General features: G+C 40.2%; 1 protein-coding gene across 2 annotated transcripts in view; it reads right to left on the reverse strand.

The window, feature by feature from the left end:
* LOC309386230 (vomeronasal type-2 receptor 26-like) overlaps positions 1 to 21,044 on the reverse strand; it is a 267,735-nt gene that overhangs the window by 98,016 nt on the left and 148,675 nt on the right. Inside the window, exons 1-3 of one of the 2 annotated variants that reach the window (XM_081941369.1) lie at positions 5,172 to 5,439; positions 4,036 to 4,327; positions 920 to 1,138 (exon numbers count right to left, since the gene is read on the reverse strand). In XM_081941369.1, the coding sequence (XP_081797495.1) occupies positions 920 to 1,138; positions 4,036 to 4,327; positions 5,172 to 5,398 (738 nt within the window). In that variant the 5' untranslated portion in view covers positions 5,399 to 5,439. Of the gene's footprint in view, positions 1 to 919; positions 1,139 to 2,751; positions 3,043 to 4,035; positions 4,328 to 5,171; positions 5,440 to 21,044 lie in introns of those variants that run through there. The other variant, XM_081941370.1, reaches the window with a different exon arrangement.

Below are 21,044 nucleotides of genomic sequence, written 5' to 3' on the forward strand. Positions count from 1 at the left end.
CTTATAAGGTGACTGTTGGCAGCTATCAGTCATAGATGGAGGGATCTCCTCATTCTCTAATGGGTGGATCAATTCTGTTGGAGATGGAAAATGCTGACAAAAGAAGGACACCTTAAAGCTTGACTTGCATAAGCTACTCTTTCAGAGAACTGGCAGAAGGGTTTTCTGATGGGATGTGACAGTAGATAAGGCTGGAAGGGGACCCAAACACTGTACTCCAAAACTATCCTGCATCACGTTATTAAGGAGCAGAAAAATAGCCTGACAGGGCAGGACAGCTCAGATCCATAAACTGACTGAAAAGTATGAATACCCTAATGTAGTTTATTGCCAACAAAAATGACAAAATTAATGGCCAATGGCCGTTATCTATTCAGTGACTTCGTAGATCCTGGAAGATCTGCATTTGAAAAGTGCTCTACCTGTCTGATTTGAGATGGTTCCTTCTGGACAAGGGGCACATTGGTAGCAGCAAACTGGCTTGCCCTCTGGAACTCTTCTCCTCTCTCCTGCCTGGCACCTCTTCCTGCCACACCTGGCCAAGGGCACCTTCTAAAAGAAAAAAAAAGGAGAAAGACTGGAGATAGTGTTATTTCATCATATGATTGCAGGGGTTCTCCAATGGCCATTATATTGAGAACCAGACATAAGTATCAATCATTTAGTGCTGTAATAACTTGAAATCTCACCTGGCAAAGGGCATCTTCTAGCAGGTTTCAATCAGTTCTTCTGATTCCCACCCATTATTTGACCTTTTACAAATTAGACCTAAAATGTATTAACCTCAAATGCAGATAATTCACCAAAGCCAAAAGTCTTTTTGGATTCAATATACCTGTTTTCACTTTAGAAGGATGTTCAGCATCTCCAGGAAAAAGTGATTCTCTTCCTGAATTTACCACATTTTCTTCCATCTCACCTTTGAGGCCCAGATGATCGCATCAGGGTTAATGGAGAAGTCCTGGCCTGGGGCAGCCCTGGGATCCTTGTGCCCAACTTTCACAGGTACTAAAATTTTATTGGGGTGGAAAACCCAGTTGACGATATCATAACGAGCAGTTCTCAGTCCATTTTGTGAAAATGAGACTTCATCTCCAGCACTGTTGTTGAAGTGGACATTCCTCAAATTGTCAAGTATCTGAAAGAAAAGAGATCTTCGGAAATTGGAGCAATTAGCTGAAAGGCAGAAATGAGACATCATGGCTTCTATGATTTTGTGGTGGCCATCATCATAGGAAACAGATATATATCTAAAAAATAAGAGTTGGTCCCTTGGTTGAGATATGAGCAATCAGGAGTAACACCAAATATTTGGCTCCTTTGATATAACAATACAAGATTCTTTTTATAATTGGGCATTTATATTTTGGCTTCCACAAGTTTTAGCCAAAGTTAGAATTAGTTACATACAAAAAAGTTAAGCCCACATTCCAAATTTTAATTGTGTGGTTTTCCTCATGTGATATTTGGCTGTACAGTATATTTTTAAATGTACATGTAGTGGCTTCTGCATAAGCCACTTTGCATTTTGTTGAATGGTTAAATAATTTATATCAGAAGAGTGCATAATTCTGCTGACTTTCTCTAGTATCCAAGAGAAAATAATGCAGAAACCAGGTGTGACCAAGTGGGGACACCTGCAAGGAACTGCCAGGCCTGAATTCTCTCTTCACTGCCCAGAGAGGTCCAGTGTTTAGCCAAAACAATGCAGGACATTTTGAGGAATTTCAAACCAGGAACCTATTAGGTCCACTTTGAGACTGTTCTGTTGGTTAAGGTTGATGAAGGCTGATGTCACCAAGAACACAGGACAAGAAGCAATGGATGGAAACTAACCAAGGAGAGAAACAATATAGAACAAAAGTTAGAATCAGAATAGAGCTGGAAAGGACCTTGGAGTTCTTCTAGTCCAGCTCCTGCTGAAGGAGGAGATCCTATACCATTTCAGACAAGTGGCTGTCCAGTCTCTTCTTCAAAACCTCCAGGAATGAAGCACCCACAACTTCTGAAGACCATCTGCTCCACAGGTTAATTTTCCTTACTGTTAGGAAGCTTCTCCTTAATTCCAGCTTGCTTCTCTCCTTGATTAGTTTCCATCCATTGTTCTGTATCCTGTATTAATTACTGGAATGACGTGCTTCCAGAAGTTGTGGGTTTCTCTGAAGGTTTTAAAGAAAAGGTTGGGCAGCCATTTGTCTGAAATGGAATGGGGTCCTCTGCTTGAGCTGGGGATTGGACTAGAAGACCAATCTTGTGAGGTCATATAGGATCCTGACTCACAGAAACATAAAAGAAGGTGAAAATTAACGGAGCTGAGTATCTTTTTGCAGGTTGGATTCAGATTAAATGCTGAGGGAAAATAAGGAGGTTCTGCAAATACGCCCATTAAGACCTCAACTGTTCTGGAAGCATCTGACACAAATACACCCAGATTATCCTCTTGTTCCAGGCTGACATTTCCTCCCTGATCACCCCATGAATCTCAGGGAACTTTCAGAACCATATATGAAGATATTTCCAATACTGTTGATATCTATAATTGGTTTAGGTTACTTCTATTTTGCTTCCTCTTTCAACAAAACATTATAATTAATTCATACATTTAAAAAAAAAAAAAAGATGTTTAAATTTGTTCTGCGATGCAATGATATAGAGACAGTATAGAGATAGTTGATCAGTAATTCAAGAAATATACATGAGAAGCTTCCTCTCTTTTGATCTGTGAACTGGATAAAATATCGCAGAGATTACCTGCCATGGCTGGACATTTGAGATCCTCTTTCCAAGCCTCAGCATGGCTGGTCGTCCTCCTGATCCATAAATTGCATGTAATGAATGTGCCACAGCATAAATGGCATTGTAGATGCTGTAACTTTCACCTGTCATGCTCATTTGAAAAACAAAATCTGGAAGATCCTGTAAATTCTCCTTTCCTGTACATTGTTGTTCCCCTTTTGGAGGGACCTTGCCTGGTTTGGGGATACTGCAGTCAAAGAGTGTTTCCCACCAATCCAGGAGAAAGCTGGCCCCTTCTTTGATCAACTGGTATAAAGACAGGAGGAAGTGGCTGAATTCTGAGACATCGCCAGTCTGGTCCTTAAACTGCAAAGCTCCATGCAAATTCTTTAAACCTTCAGAAGGATCCCCAACCAGAGTAAATTTCCAGTGAGAAGTTAGGATCCAAACATTTTGAAGTGCTATCTTTTCATATTTTACACTAAGATTCAGAACTGTCAAAAAACTTGTAATATCAGTGGAGTCTCCAAACAAAATAATCACTTCAGCTTTCAGTACAATTTTGAAAAGCAATTCTTTTATTAAAGCAATAATGTTATCAGATTTCAACCTTTCAGTGAAGGCCAGGCAGATCTCCTTCTCCTTGAGCATTGGCACCAGAGATGAGATGAACTGTCCTCCACTGTCATCTTCAGAGGTCACAAGCCCAACCCAGTTCCACTGGAAATGCAGGAGAAGCTGGACTAAACCCACACACTCTGGAAAGTCACTGGGATTAATCCGGAAGAAGGAAGGATGAACTCTTCTCTCTCCCTGAGAGAACTCAAAGCCAACACCAAGCTGGAGAAAGAGAGATTCCTCTTTCAAAGACCAAGTAAAGTTTTGTGATAATTTTAGGGGTCATTGTTGCATGGTTTTTTTTTAACCCACCATTCAGGCTGACTTCAATTTATAAGCTTAAGCCTTTCCCCTTCCTTGGAAGGGCTACTAGCAATATACTTTATGTGGTTGTGACATGTCTGAAGCCAAAGGAAGAAGTTGTCAACCTGATACAGGTAATAAATTGCAGTGAAATTGTGGCTACGCTTTTATGAAAGTCAGGAATTAATTCTCCTTGGCAAGTACAATATTTCAGTATTATTTCATTATTTCTCTGTTGGGGTTATATATCTTGAAACATAAACTATAAAAATGAATTAAACTATAAAATATCCCCTTCAACAACATCGTCATCCTTGACTTCTGTGCATGTTTCTGTTGTTTCTCTACTCCATCCTGCATCCTGTGAAGCCCCCTTACCTGTGGGATCTTGTAGATGCTGAAGAGGGAAGCCATCTGCCTTGAGGATTTGGGGTTGTCACCTCCAATGACAGAGAGCAGAGGGTCCTGCCTGTCACATTTGTACCCTGGAACCATTTGGCCCCATGTGGAGAGAAAGGAGAGGCTGACTAAAGAAATCTTCCTCTTATGCTGATGATTGTCACAAATGTGGAAGCCAAGTGTGATGTTGGGGAGGAGAACCAAATCTTTGTTGATCTCTGTGACTGCAAACACCAAGGCCAGGAACTGCTCGTAATTCTTGAGTATGAGTCTATAGTAAAGAAGACATTGGGAACATTACAGGGAAAACGTGTATGTGGTTTAAATTTGCCTAGCCATATTTGATGCTGTTTGGAATAACAAATCCCAGATTTTATTGAGGTTTTTTTTTAATAGCTGCTCTTGGATTAAAATTTTATGGCTTAGTGACAAAGGAGAAAGGCAAGCTGTTCCATTGGTTAATTGCTCTCACCATTAGCAAATTTCTTCTTTGTTCCAAGTTGATTCTCTCCTTGTTAGTTTCCAACCATTGTTTCTCATCTTGCTACTTTGGAAAATAGTTTTCTGCCCTCGTCTTTGTAGGAGCCCCTCAAATATTAGAACAGTGTTATCATGTCCCCCCAGTCCTTCTTTTCATTAGACTAGACATAACCCAATTCCTGTAACCGTTCTTCATACATTTCAGCATCCAGGCCCCTAATCATCTTTGTGGCTCTTCTCTGCCTGCTTTCCAGAATCTCACGATCTTTTTTTTTATTGTGATGATCAGAACTGGTCACCACAATGCAAACTTGGTCTTATTACAATACCATACAAAAAAAAAAGCTTTTCTTTGAGTTTTCTACTATGCTTTTCTGTCCAAGTTAACATTATGTCAACTTTGTTTTAGGCCAGGACATTTTCAAATGTATTTTTCCTTCCTTGATTTTTTATGTGGTCTATCATCTTCCTGATATCGAGTTCTAGAATGATTGAGAATTCTAGCCTGTTTTATGATCAAAGACAGGAGATACCCTAGGACATTACAAAAGTAGACCAAGGATTTCTGAAAGGAATCCCTGAATCCAGAATACAGGAAATAATTCATGCATCTTTCCCTGCCAGGTAAAACTTACAAACTAGGATAACGAAGTTTGAATGGTTCTTTCTGAAAATCAGGGTTATTGGAGGAAGAGGTTCTCAAGGGTAAATTCCCACCAATAATGAGATCACCAGGCCTGTAATAGTGCTGTTTTCCTTGAGGCTTGAAGAAATTCCTTAACACACATACGGTTTGCCTCCTCTTAGCAGTGGTTGGAAGAAAGAGGCAGAAGAGCAGCAGCAGGAGAGGCAGCCCAGTCATTCTTGTCCCTCTTAAATTAGAAGTCAAGATTTGTTCAGAGGCTGAATTGCAGGCGTAAGCAAAGAGAAAAGTGAGGACAGCTGAGTCTCAACCAACCCAAGAATGAGCTCTTTTCAAGACAAGATGACAGATTCTGCCCCCAGTGGAAGGCCTTGGAACATATCTTCAAAGCAGGTTTTATCTTGGAATAATTTGGGGGACAGAAATCCAGAGGGATACATTAGCAACCGTTCTTATGATAATTGCAAAGAAAAGGAATTATCCTACCCACACTGCAACAGATTTTAACTACACACCAGAATGGGAAAACATATTTATGTCTCTTGTTGTCAATCCCTAGTGCAGATAGATTTGAGAGTCGAGGTGAAATTGGGCATTTGACCTACATGAAACGGAACCCCTGGAAACAAGATGGAGTTTGACCTGAACCAAAGTTTGTTTGGATGGTATTGATAGCTAATGGGGCCTACTGGCACAGGACAATCTGTTGCATTCTAGTAAGTTTGAGTAATCATTCCAAAATTTATACCAAATAACTGGTTTGCTTATACTTGGCAGGAGGTGAAATTAGAAACTATCTTCTCCCATAGAGCTTAAAAACAGGTTGGAAGATCTCTCAAGTTGCGACAGAAATTTAAACTAGTTGGACTCAGAAAATGTGTTCTGCTCTATTTTGCTGATCAAGCAGGGCTGTCAAAGTTTTGTCCTAGTGCCTGAAGGCTGCTGGGTGTGCAGAAACTCTCATATTTAAGCCTAGAAGAAACCAAAATGAAGAAACTGTGGAGGCCTGGTCCTTCCAATATTGGGACTTTTCATATTTGGTGGTGGGTAATAGAATAACAGAGTTGGAAGGGATCTTGGAGGTCTTCTAGTCCAATCCGATGCTCAAGCAGGAAACCTATACCATTCTAGTGGCTATCCAATATCTTCTTAAAAATCTCCAGTATTGGAGCATCCACAACTTCTGGAGCCAAGAGGTTCCACTGATTAATTGTTCTAAGTGTCGATGATGTTGCAGTGCCATGATTAGGACTGCTGAGTATTCTGGGAGTGTTCCTGGACTCTCAGCTCCTGCTTAGGCACATATATTGGCCATAGCATGTAAGGTATTTGTAAAGGCTCAGTCCGTTAAGCAAGATGATACTGAGGACTTTCTTTTTCACAGACCACCATTGCTTCTACCAAACCCATGCAACACCAAATAATTGCCTTTGCTTCTTTCCGATTCCTTTAGAAGACAACCATCATCTCCTTCCAACCATGACTTTCTCAGTCTCCCCTTAATCAATTCTTCATCAAAATTCATTCTTCAAAACGGATTGTCCACAATGTTTCTACACACATTTGCACACCTCATAATTCCCTCATAACCCTTTCTCAATCTTTATACTCTACCATGATACAAATATTCATCCACCTATTCTTAGACTGAATTTCTCCAGATACTCATGGGAATAGAGGTTCTGTAGCTCTCTAATTAGGGCTTCTTATAAATTGGCCATTTGAAGTGTTTTTAGAATAGAATAGAATAGAATAGAATAAGAGAGTTGGAAGCGACCTTGGAGGTCTTCTAGTGAAACCCTCTGTTTAGGCAGGAAACTATACCCATGATGCTGAACCTATGGCATGCAGATCCATTGTCCATTGCTCTTCTGGGTTCCAGTGTGCTGGCCAACTGGTTTTCACATGAACAGGCACACCATAACCTGGAAGAGCAGCCTCCCAGTGTACATCCACATGTTAAATCTGCCTTTATGGATGGCACCCTCCCAGCCTCCCTCTTTGATGGAAAGATGACCGGTTTCAGCTACAGCATCTACAATGCTGCCTATTGTGTGGCACATGCCTTACATGCTGCGTATACATTGGAATCACAACGGGCATTGAAGAGGGGCAGAAAGAAGCCACACCAGCTCTCTATGAAGCCATGGGAGGTAACTCTTGAAATCATCCATATCATCAAGGAATCCTCCCTTCTCTTGCTTATCTTCACTTTGCAGTGCACTGTTTTAGGATTGATAAACTTTTGCCTGCAATGTCTGCTATCTTGTCTAGCTGTACTTTCCCCCTCTTTTATTTAAATGTCATGCCTTGGCATTTACCAAAATTTCAGCAGAGGATTCATAAGAAAAACAATGAAGTAAGCGAGAATGAGAAATAAGAGATACATTAAGAAAACAAAATGATCTCATTTCAACGTAGGGTCCCCAATTCAGCATTGTAGGTTGCCATTTTAGACTGGACTGGAGAGGAGAGGAGAGGAGAGGAGAGGAGAGAAGAGAAGAGAAGAGAAGAGAAGAGAAGAGAAAAGAGAAGAGAAGAGAAGAGAAGAGAAAATAGAATAACAGAGGTGGAAGAGACCTTGGAGGTCTTCTAGTCCAACCCCCTGCCTAGGCAGGAAATCCTACACCACTTCAGACAAATGGTTATCCAGCATCTTCTTAAAAACTTCCAGTGTTGGAGCATTCACAACTTCTGGAGGCAAGCTGTTCCACTGATTAATTATTCTAACTGTCAGGAAATTTCTCCTCAGTTCTAAGTTGCTTCTCTCCTTGATTAGTTTCCACCCATTGCTTCTTGTCCTGCCCTCAGGTGCTTTGGAGAATAGCTTGACTCCCTCTTCTTTGTGGCAACCCCTGAGATGTTGGAACAATGCTATCATGTCTCCCCTAGTCCTTCTTTTCATTAAACTAGATATACCTAGTTGCTGCAAATCTTATTTATATGATTTAGCTTCAAGTCATCATATTTATTGCTCTTCAAATTTTGATGAAGACATCACATTTTAAGGTGAAATAAAAGGTCAAATAACTTGAGGTGACATTTGCAAATGCAAAATCTAACCTGTTCCAAGATAATTTTGTGTCTGTTTGGAATGAAATGCAAAAAGACTAACTAAGGGGAAATAAATTGTGATTATCATTTTTGAGTAGAATTTCTGTCATTACAATGAAGGTTTTACCAAAGATGTTGTTTTTATTCCAGAAACTACCAATACTGGTGACCGATATTTCATTGAAACAATGGCAAAAGACTATTTCTAAGTTTACATGGCAAAGGCCCAAAAAATATGGAATATGAATAGTTGCAAGATGCTAAAGAAAGAGGAAGGTTTGTGTAGCCAGGTTTAAAACCATTCTTTGATCCTTGTTGTTTGATCTTGGTGAAAGACCTGGTGGCCCTTTAAAATAAGATGTCAGCTCAGGAAACTTCCTTTAGAAAAGAAATAATGCTGAGACCAAACTAATGGACCTACATTCAGACCATATATTTTAGCCAAACTTAACCTAAATTCAAGTCAAAAGGAGAATTGGAATAAGAAGAATGTATTTCTCACAAACTCACATACCTACAATGTAAGAAAAGATTTAATTTGGGCAGGAAAGTTGGATTTGAAGAAAAGAATAGAACCAGAGGTGACATTCACATCTTTCCCCTAACGGTTCAGTGGGCGTGGTTTGGTGGGGGGTCCTGTGACTGAGTGGGCATGGCCACGGCCCCTCAGTCACATGATTTGTCAGAAATGGTGTAGGGTCTCCTGCTTGGGCGGGGGGTTGGACTGGATGACCTACAAGGTCCCTTCCAACTCAGTTAATCTGTTAAATTTAGTAGATGGAGCAATGGGGTTCTGCTGTGAGCAAGAACACACACTGATGGTTGATTGGCACCAGAGGGCTGGCTCCCACATGAGGCAATCTGCACTGTGATTGGTTGCTCTGGGTGCGGAGGGGGAGTTTCCTTTTCCCCCCGCCTTTTTCTTCTGTGGCCCCTGATTTACTTCAGTTGTTCCCGTTTGCCTAAATATCTAATTTTCTGTACATATAGTTGAAAAATATATTCATTTTTTAAATGTGTGTGTGTGTGTGAGTATGCATGCATGTATATTGGGTGATTACCTCTAATAAGTTTAAACTCTCTTGAGTGCATATATACATGGTAATCCTCCTTAACTTCTACTTTTGAACTTTATTGGTTTCTTTCATTGACCCTTGTTTCTTTCCTCCAACACTGCCCCCTAGAGTCAGAAACGACTAGCACATATGTGTGAAGGGAACTTTTACATAAAATATATTCATTTCTATAAACTAAAAGTTTGTGTCAGCATTTCTGACTCCATTGGGACACCGGCTGTGCAATTCCCTGACATATACCAAAAGCCCCTCCCCTTATAAATTATGTAATGGAGTTTATATAATAAATTACCTATGGTGACTGACTTTTGTGCTACATACAAACACAAAAACACACACACACACAGAGTTTCTATTCTCTTGCTACATTCCCCTTTCTATGAGAATTTATTTCCCTGATAATGTTGTAAAACTCATCTGCAGCTTCTCCACATGCCAAAAATGTCAGTCTCAGAGCTTTATGTGGTATCCCAGGACTATTATCAAAGCTACCTCCTATGAGGTTATCAGCTCATCTGATACATCAGAATATCTTTATCAAAATAATAAAGGCAGGATATAAACTAAGACATATATTTGAAGTGCAGTTTTTCCCCAGTGCTCAGCTTCCTGAAGATGCTGATTTTGGCTCAGGGGTTTCTCTGTTGATGAAAATGTAACAAAATTTTGGTATCTCATCAAAAAGCTCTCAGTGCCATTGTGCCTTTGGTTCTTTCTTTCCTTTTCCCCTGTAAATCACGAAACTTTTCCCATTCAGAACACTTGGTGCATGATTCTATGTCCTTCTCTTTGTAACCGATTTCTTTGTAAATTAATTTGCATCAGGAAAGGTGACCATTTTCTCTCATGATGTTCAGTGCATGTTTTTTTTCCTCTGCTACATTGTTCACATTCTCAGCACACATGAAAAGATAATGTACACATACAAAAGAGCAAGATTTCTGGCTGATAGATGTTTCAGTCTTTCTATAGTTCCTGTATAAAGTGGCAGAAAACCGTCACTCTGACATTGAAAGTCACAGTAATCATGCAAGGGTCCAGTGAATAGACGGGGCCTTTTTTCCGCAGCAAACTGACCAGGCCAACTGGAGATGAATAGATCCACGTCTCTTGGAAACCTATCCTGAGGTCATTAATAAGGAAGAATGATTGGCCTTTTTTGAGCCCTAGAACAAAGCACATTTGTCTGTTCTGAAAATCTCCTTGAAAGTTGGGAAAGTGACATGATCTCACGTCACCAATTTTTGTAGCCAAATGATTTTTCCCAGAGTTTCTAATTCTGGTTGTTTGCTGTAGGTGGGTCAGATGCAAAGGGGGGGGGGGGAGTTGCTGAGGAGTTTTAAAGGATGTCAGGTACCAGGCTTGATGTGAGAAAGGTAAAAACAATCCTGCAGCACAGTCACCCCCAACTTTACAAAAGTGCTGGACAGAAATTCCTTCTAAAAGGGAATTAAACCTTCACAAACATCCATCTTAATATATTCACATAAAGCTGCTCCAGGAGAAAAGAAGAATTGCAGATGTCACAGAAGCTGAAGTGGAAGAATGAAAGACTGAAGGCGGGATAAGAAGATCAAATTGGAGGGGAAGAAAAGGGTAGAACCACTTGGGAAACTGAACTCAATGTTAGCCATAAAATCATTAGATGTTACCCATTTCATCTGGAGAAAATCAAGAGGTCAATAATATGTGTATTTTATTTTCTCATTTAAAGGGTATACTGTGAAGATGTTTAAATTTAGAAGCTGGAGCAGTGAGGGGTTCTGCAGTGAGCCAGAACACAGTGATGGATGATTGACACCAGAGTGCCAGCTCCTACGTGAGGCAATCTGTGCTGTGATTGGTTGATGTGGAGGGGGAGGGGGAGTTTCCCTATTTTCCCGCTTTTTTCTTCTCTGTGCCCTGATTTACCTCATGATGCTCCTGTTTTCCTGGGTATCTAATTTGCTGCGTATATAAGTGTAAAATAGATTCATTTCTATAAAACTACATGTTCTTTGCCAGGTCAAGAGGTTTATGATGAGTGATGATATATTTCCCACAAGAGTCAACAATGAAGAAAACCCACTTCACAAGAAAAATGCAGTAGACAAACATTTCTGGCTCTAACTGGTTTTTGGATAACTCTCCTTGAGAGTTTAAGTGAGCCTGACATCTTGAGAAATCTCCCTGCCTCTTGTGCAAGAAAATGTGGTCCGTTAAATAATTGAAGATGACATGATGTGACTAATCACAAAATATTTCTTAATCAGTAACAATCACCCATTCTTCTATTCTTCATTCTTTCTTGCTGTATCCAGTATGGCCCCGGTAATAACAATAAAAGTAAACTTTTTTCTTAAATATGTGGATATTAGTTCCCAAGAAGACAGTTCCTTGTTTTATTTATTTTAATCCAAAGAGTCTTCAATTTTTTTTTCTAATTGGGTTAATTATCCACATTGATAAGCATGTTCCCTAAGAATGTTCTGAATAAGAAGCTGAAATGAATGAATAAAGGAAGGAAGGAAGGAAGGAAGGAAGGAAGGAAGGAAGGAAGGAAGGAAGGAATAAAGATGGGATACAAAGATCAATTTGGAGGAAAGGAGTAGAACTATTTGGACACTTAACTGGATGTTAGCAAAAAAATATTGCCCATTACAGGAAGAGAAAATCAAAATTATTTTATTTTTTCATATACAGGGTATACCAAAAACTAATTCCCTTTTGATTGTTTCATATAATGTACACAACAAATTATATAAGGGGCCAGAGTTTGGAATTGTACAGAAACACAGAGAGACATTTAAACACACTGTACATGCAACATTCCATATTTCTATTCTGTTTATGTGCTCCCCTTCCTTTGGGTATTTATTTTCCCTACAGAGTTTTAAAACTCATCTGCACCCTAACCCTACAGAAATTGAATTATTGCATGTCCACCTCAATTACAACACATCCTTTTCCTGTGTCACACAGAACAGATAGACCTTTTCCACTTTGATGAAGCCCAAGAGGTCTAATCTGATTGAAAGTCTTCTAGGAAATGGGCCAAAGGATGGCCACGGAAATTGTACATCTGTTATGTGCCAAATATCACTTCTCAGTCAAGTGCAATAAATTAAAACAAATAGAGATTTAGAGGCTTAATGCCACACACTATTATCTTAGTACAACAATCCTATATATTTGCAATAGCAACAGCAATAACACTTAGACTTATATACCACTTTACAGTGCTTTACAGGCTTCTCTAAGCAGTTTACAGAGTCAGCATGTTTCCCCCAGCAATCTAAGCCCTCATTTTATCAACCCCAAAAGGATGGAGAGCTAAGGCAATCTTGAGCCAGTCAGGATCAAACAACTGACAGTCAGCAAAATTAGCATGAAATACTGCAATGTAACCACTGTGCCACCTCGACTAAGCTAACTCTGGGCAGCTTACAGATATAAAAAAAACATATACATTAAAATCTGAATAAATATAAAGCCAAAGATTTAAAAAAACCCGAGGACATCTGGAGATGGAGGGGTGGAATGGAGGGGTCTGATGTTATGCAATCAACCACCTCCACAGTGCTGTTCTCCCACTGGGGCCATAGGCCAACTGGCAGAGCCAGGTCTTTAGGCCCTTATGAAAGGAGAAGAGGGTTGGGGCCAACCTCACATGGGGGGCAAGAGGTTCCAGAGGGTGGGAGCCACAGCAGAGAAGGCCCTTCTCCTGGACTATGCCAGTTGGAATAATTGAGCAGACAGGAGCCACAGTATACCTCCTTCACCAGCACAAGAGAGACAGGCCAATCCCAGTGGGGTGAAATGGTCCCTCAGATAATCTGGACCCATGCTATGTTACTTTCTTCAAGAAAGAATGATTATTGTAATATAAACAAGCATATCAGTGATGCTGTCATAGAATATTGAGGACCAAGCATTTCAAAGTTGCCCAATTTGTACATATCCCTTCTATCTTTCTATTTTCATAGTGCCTACCTGATCTCCATTCTCAATTTTTTTTCAGATAAAGGGTCTGAAGGCTAAACCATATGATGAACAATTGAAGGAATTGGATATGCCTAGTATAATGAAGAGAAGGATTAGTGGTGATATGATAGCAGTCCTCCGGTACTTGAAGGACTGTCACAGGGAAGAAAACATCAATTTAATCTCCATAGAACCTGAGGGAAGGACAAGAAGTAATGTGTAGGATCACATCAGAGGGAGATTCAACCAGGAAATGAGTAAGAACTTCCTGACAGTATATTGTTTATGTATTTATTGAATTTATATTGCCACCTATTCACACATGGTGACTCAAGGTGGCTTACTGAATATAAAACCTCATTTAAAACAATAAAACTAATCAAAAAGAATCAAATAAATTAACATAATATAATATGATCAATAGAAATGATTAATGAATGGAACAGCTTGCCTCCTGGATGTGTGGGTGCTCAATGGCTGGTGACTATAAAAAAGAAAAGGCTGGCCAACAATTTATCCAGGATTGTATAAGGATTCCTGCCTTGGGCAGGGAGTTGGAGTAGATGACCTCCAAAGTGCCTTCCAGACCTATGATTCTAATCATTGAAATGGCTTTCGTCCAGAAGTTGGGGGTGTCCAATCACTGGAGGTTTTCAAGAAGAGATGGGGAGGGACATTTGTTTGGAATTGTAAAATATCTCTTGGATGGGCTAGAAGACCTCTAAGGTCCCTTCCAGCCCTATGATTCTGTGTATGTGTCTTACTAACATGCTGTTACTCATTCAAGAATGTGTTTTCCACACAGATATCGTCTCTATGCTAATGATATTCATGTGTACAAGCAGTCATGTTTAATGTGCTCAAAGTTTTTTGTTTGATAGTGCCTGAAAACTCTTGGAAGTGAAGGAACAGTATCAGGCTCAATCCTAGAAAAACCAAAGACCATTTTATTTATCATAGTCAGTCTCCTCTCCTTCCTTATATCATTTTCTATTAATTTTTGAAATGTATAAAATATGAATGCATCTCATTGTCTCCTTATCTGCAGAGGTATGTCTTCCACTATTCTATTGGAAAAGATCCATTTCCAATTTAGTAATTAACACAATAGGAACATGCATTCATCCATCCATCCATTATCTGCTGAACTTAGCAAAGAGGCTTACTGTAACCAGTTATCACATTTGATAAGCATTATTTATTGAGCATATTCCTCCTCTATTATCATGTATTCAAAATGTCACCAGGTAGTAAACATGTCACCAAGATAAATATGAATGTTTCCCATGGATACATTAATTAAAGATTTTTGTTTCTTATCATATTTTCCCTACAGTTCAGATCGGGCCTCAGTAGGATAATGTAGCATTTTGGAAAAAAAATACAAGTCAAGACAGCAGCTCCAGAGGCCAAAATGGAGAAGATCTCCACGGCCACCATGGACTTCCCTTTGGTACTCAAGTAGGTAGGGAGGAAGGTGATCCAAACACAGCAAAAGATTAGCATGCTAAAAGTAATGAATTTGGCTTCATTAAAGCTGTCAGGCAATTTCCTAGCTAGAAATGCAACTGTAAAACTGATGAGGGCCAAAAAAGCTAGATAGGCAAGGACAGCATAAAACATTGAATCTGAACCTTCATTACATTCCAAGATGGCTTCTCCAACCAAGGAGTGGAAGTCCATGTTGACAAATGGGGGAGAGGTTGCCAACCAGGTGACACAAAGGACTGCTTGGATCAGGGGACAGACTATGACAATGGAGTTGGTCAGTGGTTTTCCTAAGAGTTTCCTTGTCTTGTTCCCTGGCTTGGTAGCCATGAAGGCCAGAACCACCATGACAGTTTTTGCCAACACAGAGGAAACTGCAAGGGAAAAGAGAATGGCAAAGGCAGTTTGTCGTAAGAGACAGGTGAAGTTCCCAGGTCGTCCAATGAAGAGGAAGGAGCAAAGGAAGCATTGCAGGAGGGAGACCAGGAGGATGTAGGTGAGATCTCGGTTGTTGGCCTTGACGATCGGTGTGTCACGATGCTTATGGAAAATTGCTAGGACTGACAATGTGATAAAAGAGAGAGAAAGAGTAAGAGATGCTAACGTGTATCCCAGGGTATCTTCATAGGAAAGGAAGTGGATCTTCTTGGCAATGCAGTGGTCCTGGTCCTTGTTGGGATATTGGTCTTCTGGGCAGGGGTCACAGCGATCTGCATCTGAAATGAAGAATCTTTGTCTAAATATTTCAGTAGCAATCATAGTAAGAATTATAATTCCTGCCTCATATCTCCGATGTGATTCCACATCGATCAATTCAATAAGAAAGGGATGGAAGGACCCTCTGGAAAACCTTTTGTGCCATGTAAAAATCAAAATGGTTTTGGTTCAGAATGAGCCTGGAGGATCAGTTGCTGAGAGATTGAGATCTTTGTCTCTGTAATCACCAGGCACCTCGACCAAATTTTTCATATTGTTTCCAAGAGGGAGAGAAGGGTTGGCATTTGGATTTTTGTGTTCACTTTGTATTGGAAGTCTAAGAAGATTGACTGCCCTCTCAATCAGGAATCCTGCTTTTTACTGCTTAGTTTCATCATCATTTGAAGTTTTATAAAATCATAAGGTGACACACAAATGCACACCAACTCACACATAGAAACATTCACATGTAACGGGATGTGGGGGAGTGAATTTCTGTGTTTGAAACCAACATCTCCCATCATTCAATCAGAGGTTTTGTTGTAGAGAGAGCCTAGCTACAACAAATGATAGATTGGTTGATTTCTCTGACATGCCTATAATTTTCAAGGGAGACTGATAATCTTGACAGAAGCACTAAGAGTAATACAAAGTTTGAACACCAAACCAGGCTGTATCATTCATTTAGGAAAATGATCAATAGTTGGTTTTCCCATTGGGGTGAGATAAGAGGAATGGAGAGGACAGCAAGAAATCTGCAAATGTTTGTCTTGAATGCACCTTGTGGTAAATTTGGTGAGGAGAGCAATCTTGCCAATCCTAGTTTCTCAGAGATGGGAAATTAGACTGGTGGGGAGACAGGTGTCACAACAACTTGCATCTGTAATGTGAAGCATGTCAAACCTACCACAAATCATAAAAAAGTCTCTTAATATTGTCATATATTGAATGGCTTCCTTGATCCTGGAAGACCTCCATTTGAAGGTTGCTCTACCTGTCTGATTAGAAATGGTGCCTTCTGGACAAGGGTCACATTTGTAGCAGCAAACCTGCTCACCCTCTGGAACAGTTCTCTTCTCACCTGCCTGGCACCTCTTCCTGCCACACCTGGCAAAGGGCACCTTCTAAGAGAGAAAAGAGAAAAGTTTGAGATGGTCTATTCAACGGTCATGCATTATTTGGTTTACACATTAAGATCTCCATTTTCCAAAGTGCTTTACCATCCACATCAACTAGGAAGAGCTCCTGGGGAATTGAGACTATATGATTGCTAACTATATCAAGAACCGGAATCGAGCTGGAAGGGACCTTGGAGGTCTTCTAGTCCAACCCCTGCTCAAGTAGGAAACCCTATATCATTTCAGATAGGTGGCTCTCCAATCTTTTCCTAAAAATCTCCAGTGACGAAGCACCTACATCTTCTGAAGTTAAGTTAATTTTTCTCACTGTTAGGAGGTTTCCCCTTAATTCTAGTTTGCTTGTCTCTTTGATTAGTTTCCATCCATTGTTTCTTGTCTTGCCTTCTTGTGCTTTGGAAAATCAGTTGACCCCATTCTTTGTAGCAGCCCCTCAGATAGCAATAGCACTTAGCAATAGAACTTAGACTTACTATATATACCACTTCATAGTGTTTACAGCTCTCTCTAAGTGATATACATCTGGGTCCTCATTTTACCCATGGTTAGAGTGAAGGATTGGGCCGTGTGATGGACTTGTGGGTACAGGGGGTGGATCATTGACTTTCTTTTGGGTGGGGAAAACATGGAATTCTCATATTCGGTTTTTCCCAGATGTGCCAATATGACATCTCTAATAAAATGGAGCTTTGAGGAACTGCCAGCCTTGGAGTCTTCTTTCGTTAGGGGAGTTACTTGGAACCCTGACACAGTATTCCAGCTGTGATCTTACTAAGGCTTTATAAAGCAGTACTAATATTTCATGTGATTTTGATTCTATACTTTTGTTTATACAAGCAAGGATTGTATTAGCTTCTTTTTGTCTGCTGCCTCACACTGTTGGCTCATGGTTAAAGGATTGCCCACTAGGGCTCTCTCACAGTTACTGTTTTTAAGACAGGTTTCACAAAATCTGTACTTTTACCTTTGTTTTTTCCTTCCTATGTGGAAAACCTGGCTTTTTTCTACATTACATTTTGTGTTGCTGGATAGGGCCCATTGTTCAAGTCTGCCAAGATCTTTTTGAACCCTGAGCTTGTCTTCTGGGGTGTAGGTTATTCCTGCCAACTTAGAGTCATTTACTGTTCCAGTCAATGGTTGCCTTTGGTTGCCAGGCTGTCAGTCGTATGTCGAGGAGAAAAAAAGAGGAAACTTTTGTTCTTCTTTCTTCTAGCTCTTCGAGCAGGGAGTTCCTCAGTATCCCATCCTCACCACCAGTGTAAAAGTCTGGACCGACAGAAAAGGCGACAGACTGGCTGAGGTAAAAAAGAACCTTGCTCTGCTTGACAGCTATTTATACGGGAGCTGTCAAGCAGAGCAGCCAATGGTAACAGAGTAAAAACCCCGCTTCCCATCAGGCACGTCTTATCCAATAGGCACGAGCCTTTGGTTGCCGGGCTGTCAGTCATATGTCAAGGCCATTTGGCTGGTCGTAAGTTGAGGACTTAAGACCGATCACAAGTCGAGGACATTACAGTCATAGTGCAAAGACCAAACTGCAGCCACCATCATCACTCTGCAGTCTATATTCCTGCAATTATCTGCTCCCTCAGCTGACCTTCACCATATTTTTGCTCCTGATGAAGCGAGTCCTTTCAGGCTGTTTGGGAAGGAACTATTGTCTATATAAGGCTATTTCCCAAGAGGTAAACCTCCAGGAGTGACCTTGAAAAGAAATATTTATGCATGTCCTGGAATAAATGAACCTTTTTCTGAATTCAGGACATTTCCTTCCAGCCCACCTTTTTGGCCCAGATGATTGCATTGGAGTTGATGGTGAAATCCTGGCCTTGGGAAACCCTGGGATCCATGTGCCCAACTTTCATGTAGACAAAAGATTGATTGGGGAGGAAAATCCAGTTGAGAAGGTCGTAATGAGCAGACATTGGTTCATTTTCTAAGAAGGAGACTTCATTTCCAACACTGTTATTGAACTTGATATTCTTCAAATAGGCAAGAAGCTGGAAGAAAAGAGACCCTTGGAAAGTGGAGTAACTACAAATGAGACATCATGGATTCTATCACTCTCTGCCGGCAAACTTTATGAGATAATTACAAATCTTTAAAGCTAGGCATGTTAGCTTAATGGTTAACTGAGTGATGGGGAGCAGCATGAAATCATAGGGATCTCACAATGGAGAATTATAGATTGACTCCACCGCTTCAAAAATACTCTATTATTGTGTGTGTTTTCTGCCTTCTTCAAGTTCACTTTTAATAGAATAATTTTGACATATAAATATTTTAAAACCCTACTCCAAATGCAATTCTATAGCTGCTGAGATACTTATGCTTCCATTTTTAATCAAACCATTAATTATTTGCTATTTCATAATTTAGTTTATTTTCAGATGTAATTAGAAGGGCAATACAGACCTATTTAATAAATTAAGGAAGAAATTTCCATGGAAATTTCTAAGGATCTGTGGACTGAATAAAATTCAGAGAAATTACCTGCCATGACTGAACATTTGGGATCCTTTTTCCAAGCCTCATCATGGCTGGTTGTGCTCCTGATCCATGCATTGTATGTAGTGCATGTGCCACGGCATAAATGGCATTGTAGATGTTGTAACTTTCACCTGTCACGCTCGTTTCAAACATGTAAGATGGCACATTCTTTAATTTCTCCTTTCCCGTACAGTGTTTTTCCCCCTTTTTAAGGATCACTCCTGGTTTATTCATCTTGCAGCCAAAAAGCCTTTCCCACCATAGAGGGAGAAAGACATCTCCTTGAGGGTTCAAAGGGTCTAAAGAAAGAAGGACATGCCTGAATTCTGGGATATCAGGGCTTTGATCCCTGAAATGCAAAGTACCATGGAAAGGCTTTAGAAATTTTAACATTTCGTGAGATGCGCTTATTTCCCAATGGGAAGTCAAGATCCAAACAATTCTAAATGTGAAAATTATTTTGGCTTCCAACAAATCAAGAGAGAGATATATAATTTTAATACATTTGGATTCTCCAAATACAATAATCACCTCAGCTTTATCCCATGTGGAGATCAAAGAAATACATTTTTTTATTGATAAAAAAACAGATACAGACTCCAACAGATGAGTGAAGGCCAGGCAGATCTCCCTCTCCTTCAGCATTGGCATCAGAGTTGAGATGAAAAGTTCTCCATTGTCATTTTCAGGGGCCGCTAGCCCAACCCAGTTCCACTGGAAATACAGGAGCAGCTGAACTAAACCCACATACTGAGGAAATTCATTGGGACTGATCCGGAAAAAAGAAGGGAAAACAGTTCTGTCTCCTTGAGTGAACTTTTGGAAGTGAAAACCGAACTGCAGAAAAGGAGATTCTTGTCATAATTTTTTAGGACAATATTTTATACTCATGATAAGGATCAGTATCAGTAGCTTTTTGCCCTGCCAGTCAGACTGATTCTCTTTGGATGGAGTGGGAGGCTTCCAGTTGCAATTAGAAATTCAGATTTTAACAGATATGTGCAGGCCATATCAATAGCACTTAGATTTATATATCACTTTACAGTACTTTCTATCACTTACAGCTCTCTCTATGTGGTTTACAGAGTCAGCTTATTGTCCCCAACAATCCGGGTCCTCATTTTACCCACCTCAGAAGGATGTGAGGCTGAGTCAACCTTGAGCCTGGTGAGATTCCAAGTGCCAAATTATAGGCAGCCGGCAGGCAGCAGAAGCAACCTGCAGTACTGTACTCTAACCATTCCACCACAGGGGCCCATGTATCTGAATGCTTTTTCTTTGCTATGTGTGAACAAGATTGGTTCATTGTACAAGTATACTTTGTAAATGCACAAATACATACAACTTTTCTTTCTATCTATCCCTTCCCTTTAACCAAACTGTTTCTGGACCCCCACAGTTCCTTGTGACCAGATGGCTGTAGCTGGTCTGCTTCTTTGGAAGACTTGTGTGGCAACATGTCTCAGCTACACCCTCAGCTGTGGTGGCTTTAGAGTCCTCCTGCACATTCCATCAAATTGTGCTTGAATTAGATCTTCCTTCTCCAGTTTTCCACCTCAGTCTCCTTTCTCTCTTCCAAAACCCATCCCTCAAGAAACCCAGTCTATAAGGAAGGAAAACTCACAACAACAGCTTTGAGCTGTTCTTATGTGCCAGAATTTGTTGCATACATTCAAGAAGGACACAGAGATAACTGATGCAGCAGGATTCATTAACTTCTTTATATACATAAGAATAGATGTACAAAGCAACAGGTGGTTCTTCCAAGTAAACACAAGACAGGAGAGTTACAGCAAACACAAACAGCTAGTTTCATTTCAGCAGACAAGCCCAGAAAGGCTGCTAATTTAGTTCTCAGAGCAGCAAACTGCTTAAATTTCTGTTTCAATTCTCTGCATAGACTCAGATCTGTGTTTGCTACCATGGACTGACTTAGTTGCTATGCCTATTTATTGGCTGACC

This window comes from Natrix helvetica, assembly GCF_964273705.1.
Source record: "Natrix helvetica genome assembly, chromosome: 1".
NCBI classification, from domain to species: Eukaryota; Metazoa; Chordata; class Lepidosauria; order Squamata; family Natricidae; genus Natrix; species Natrix helvetica.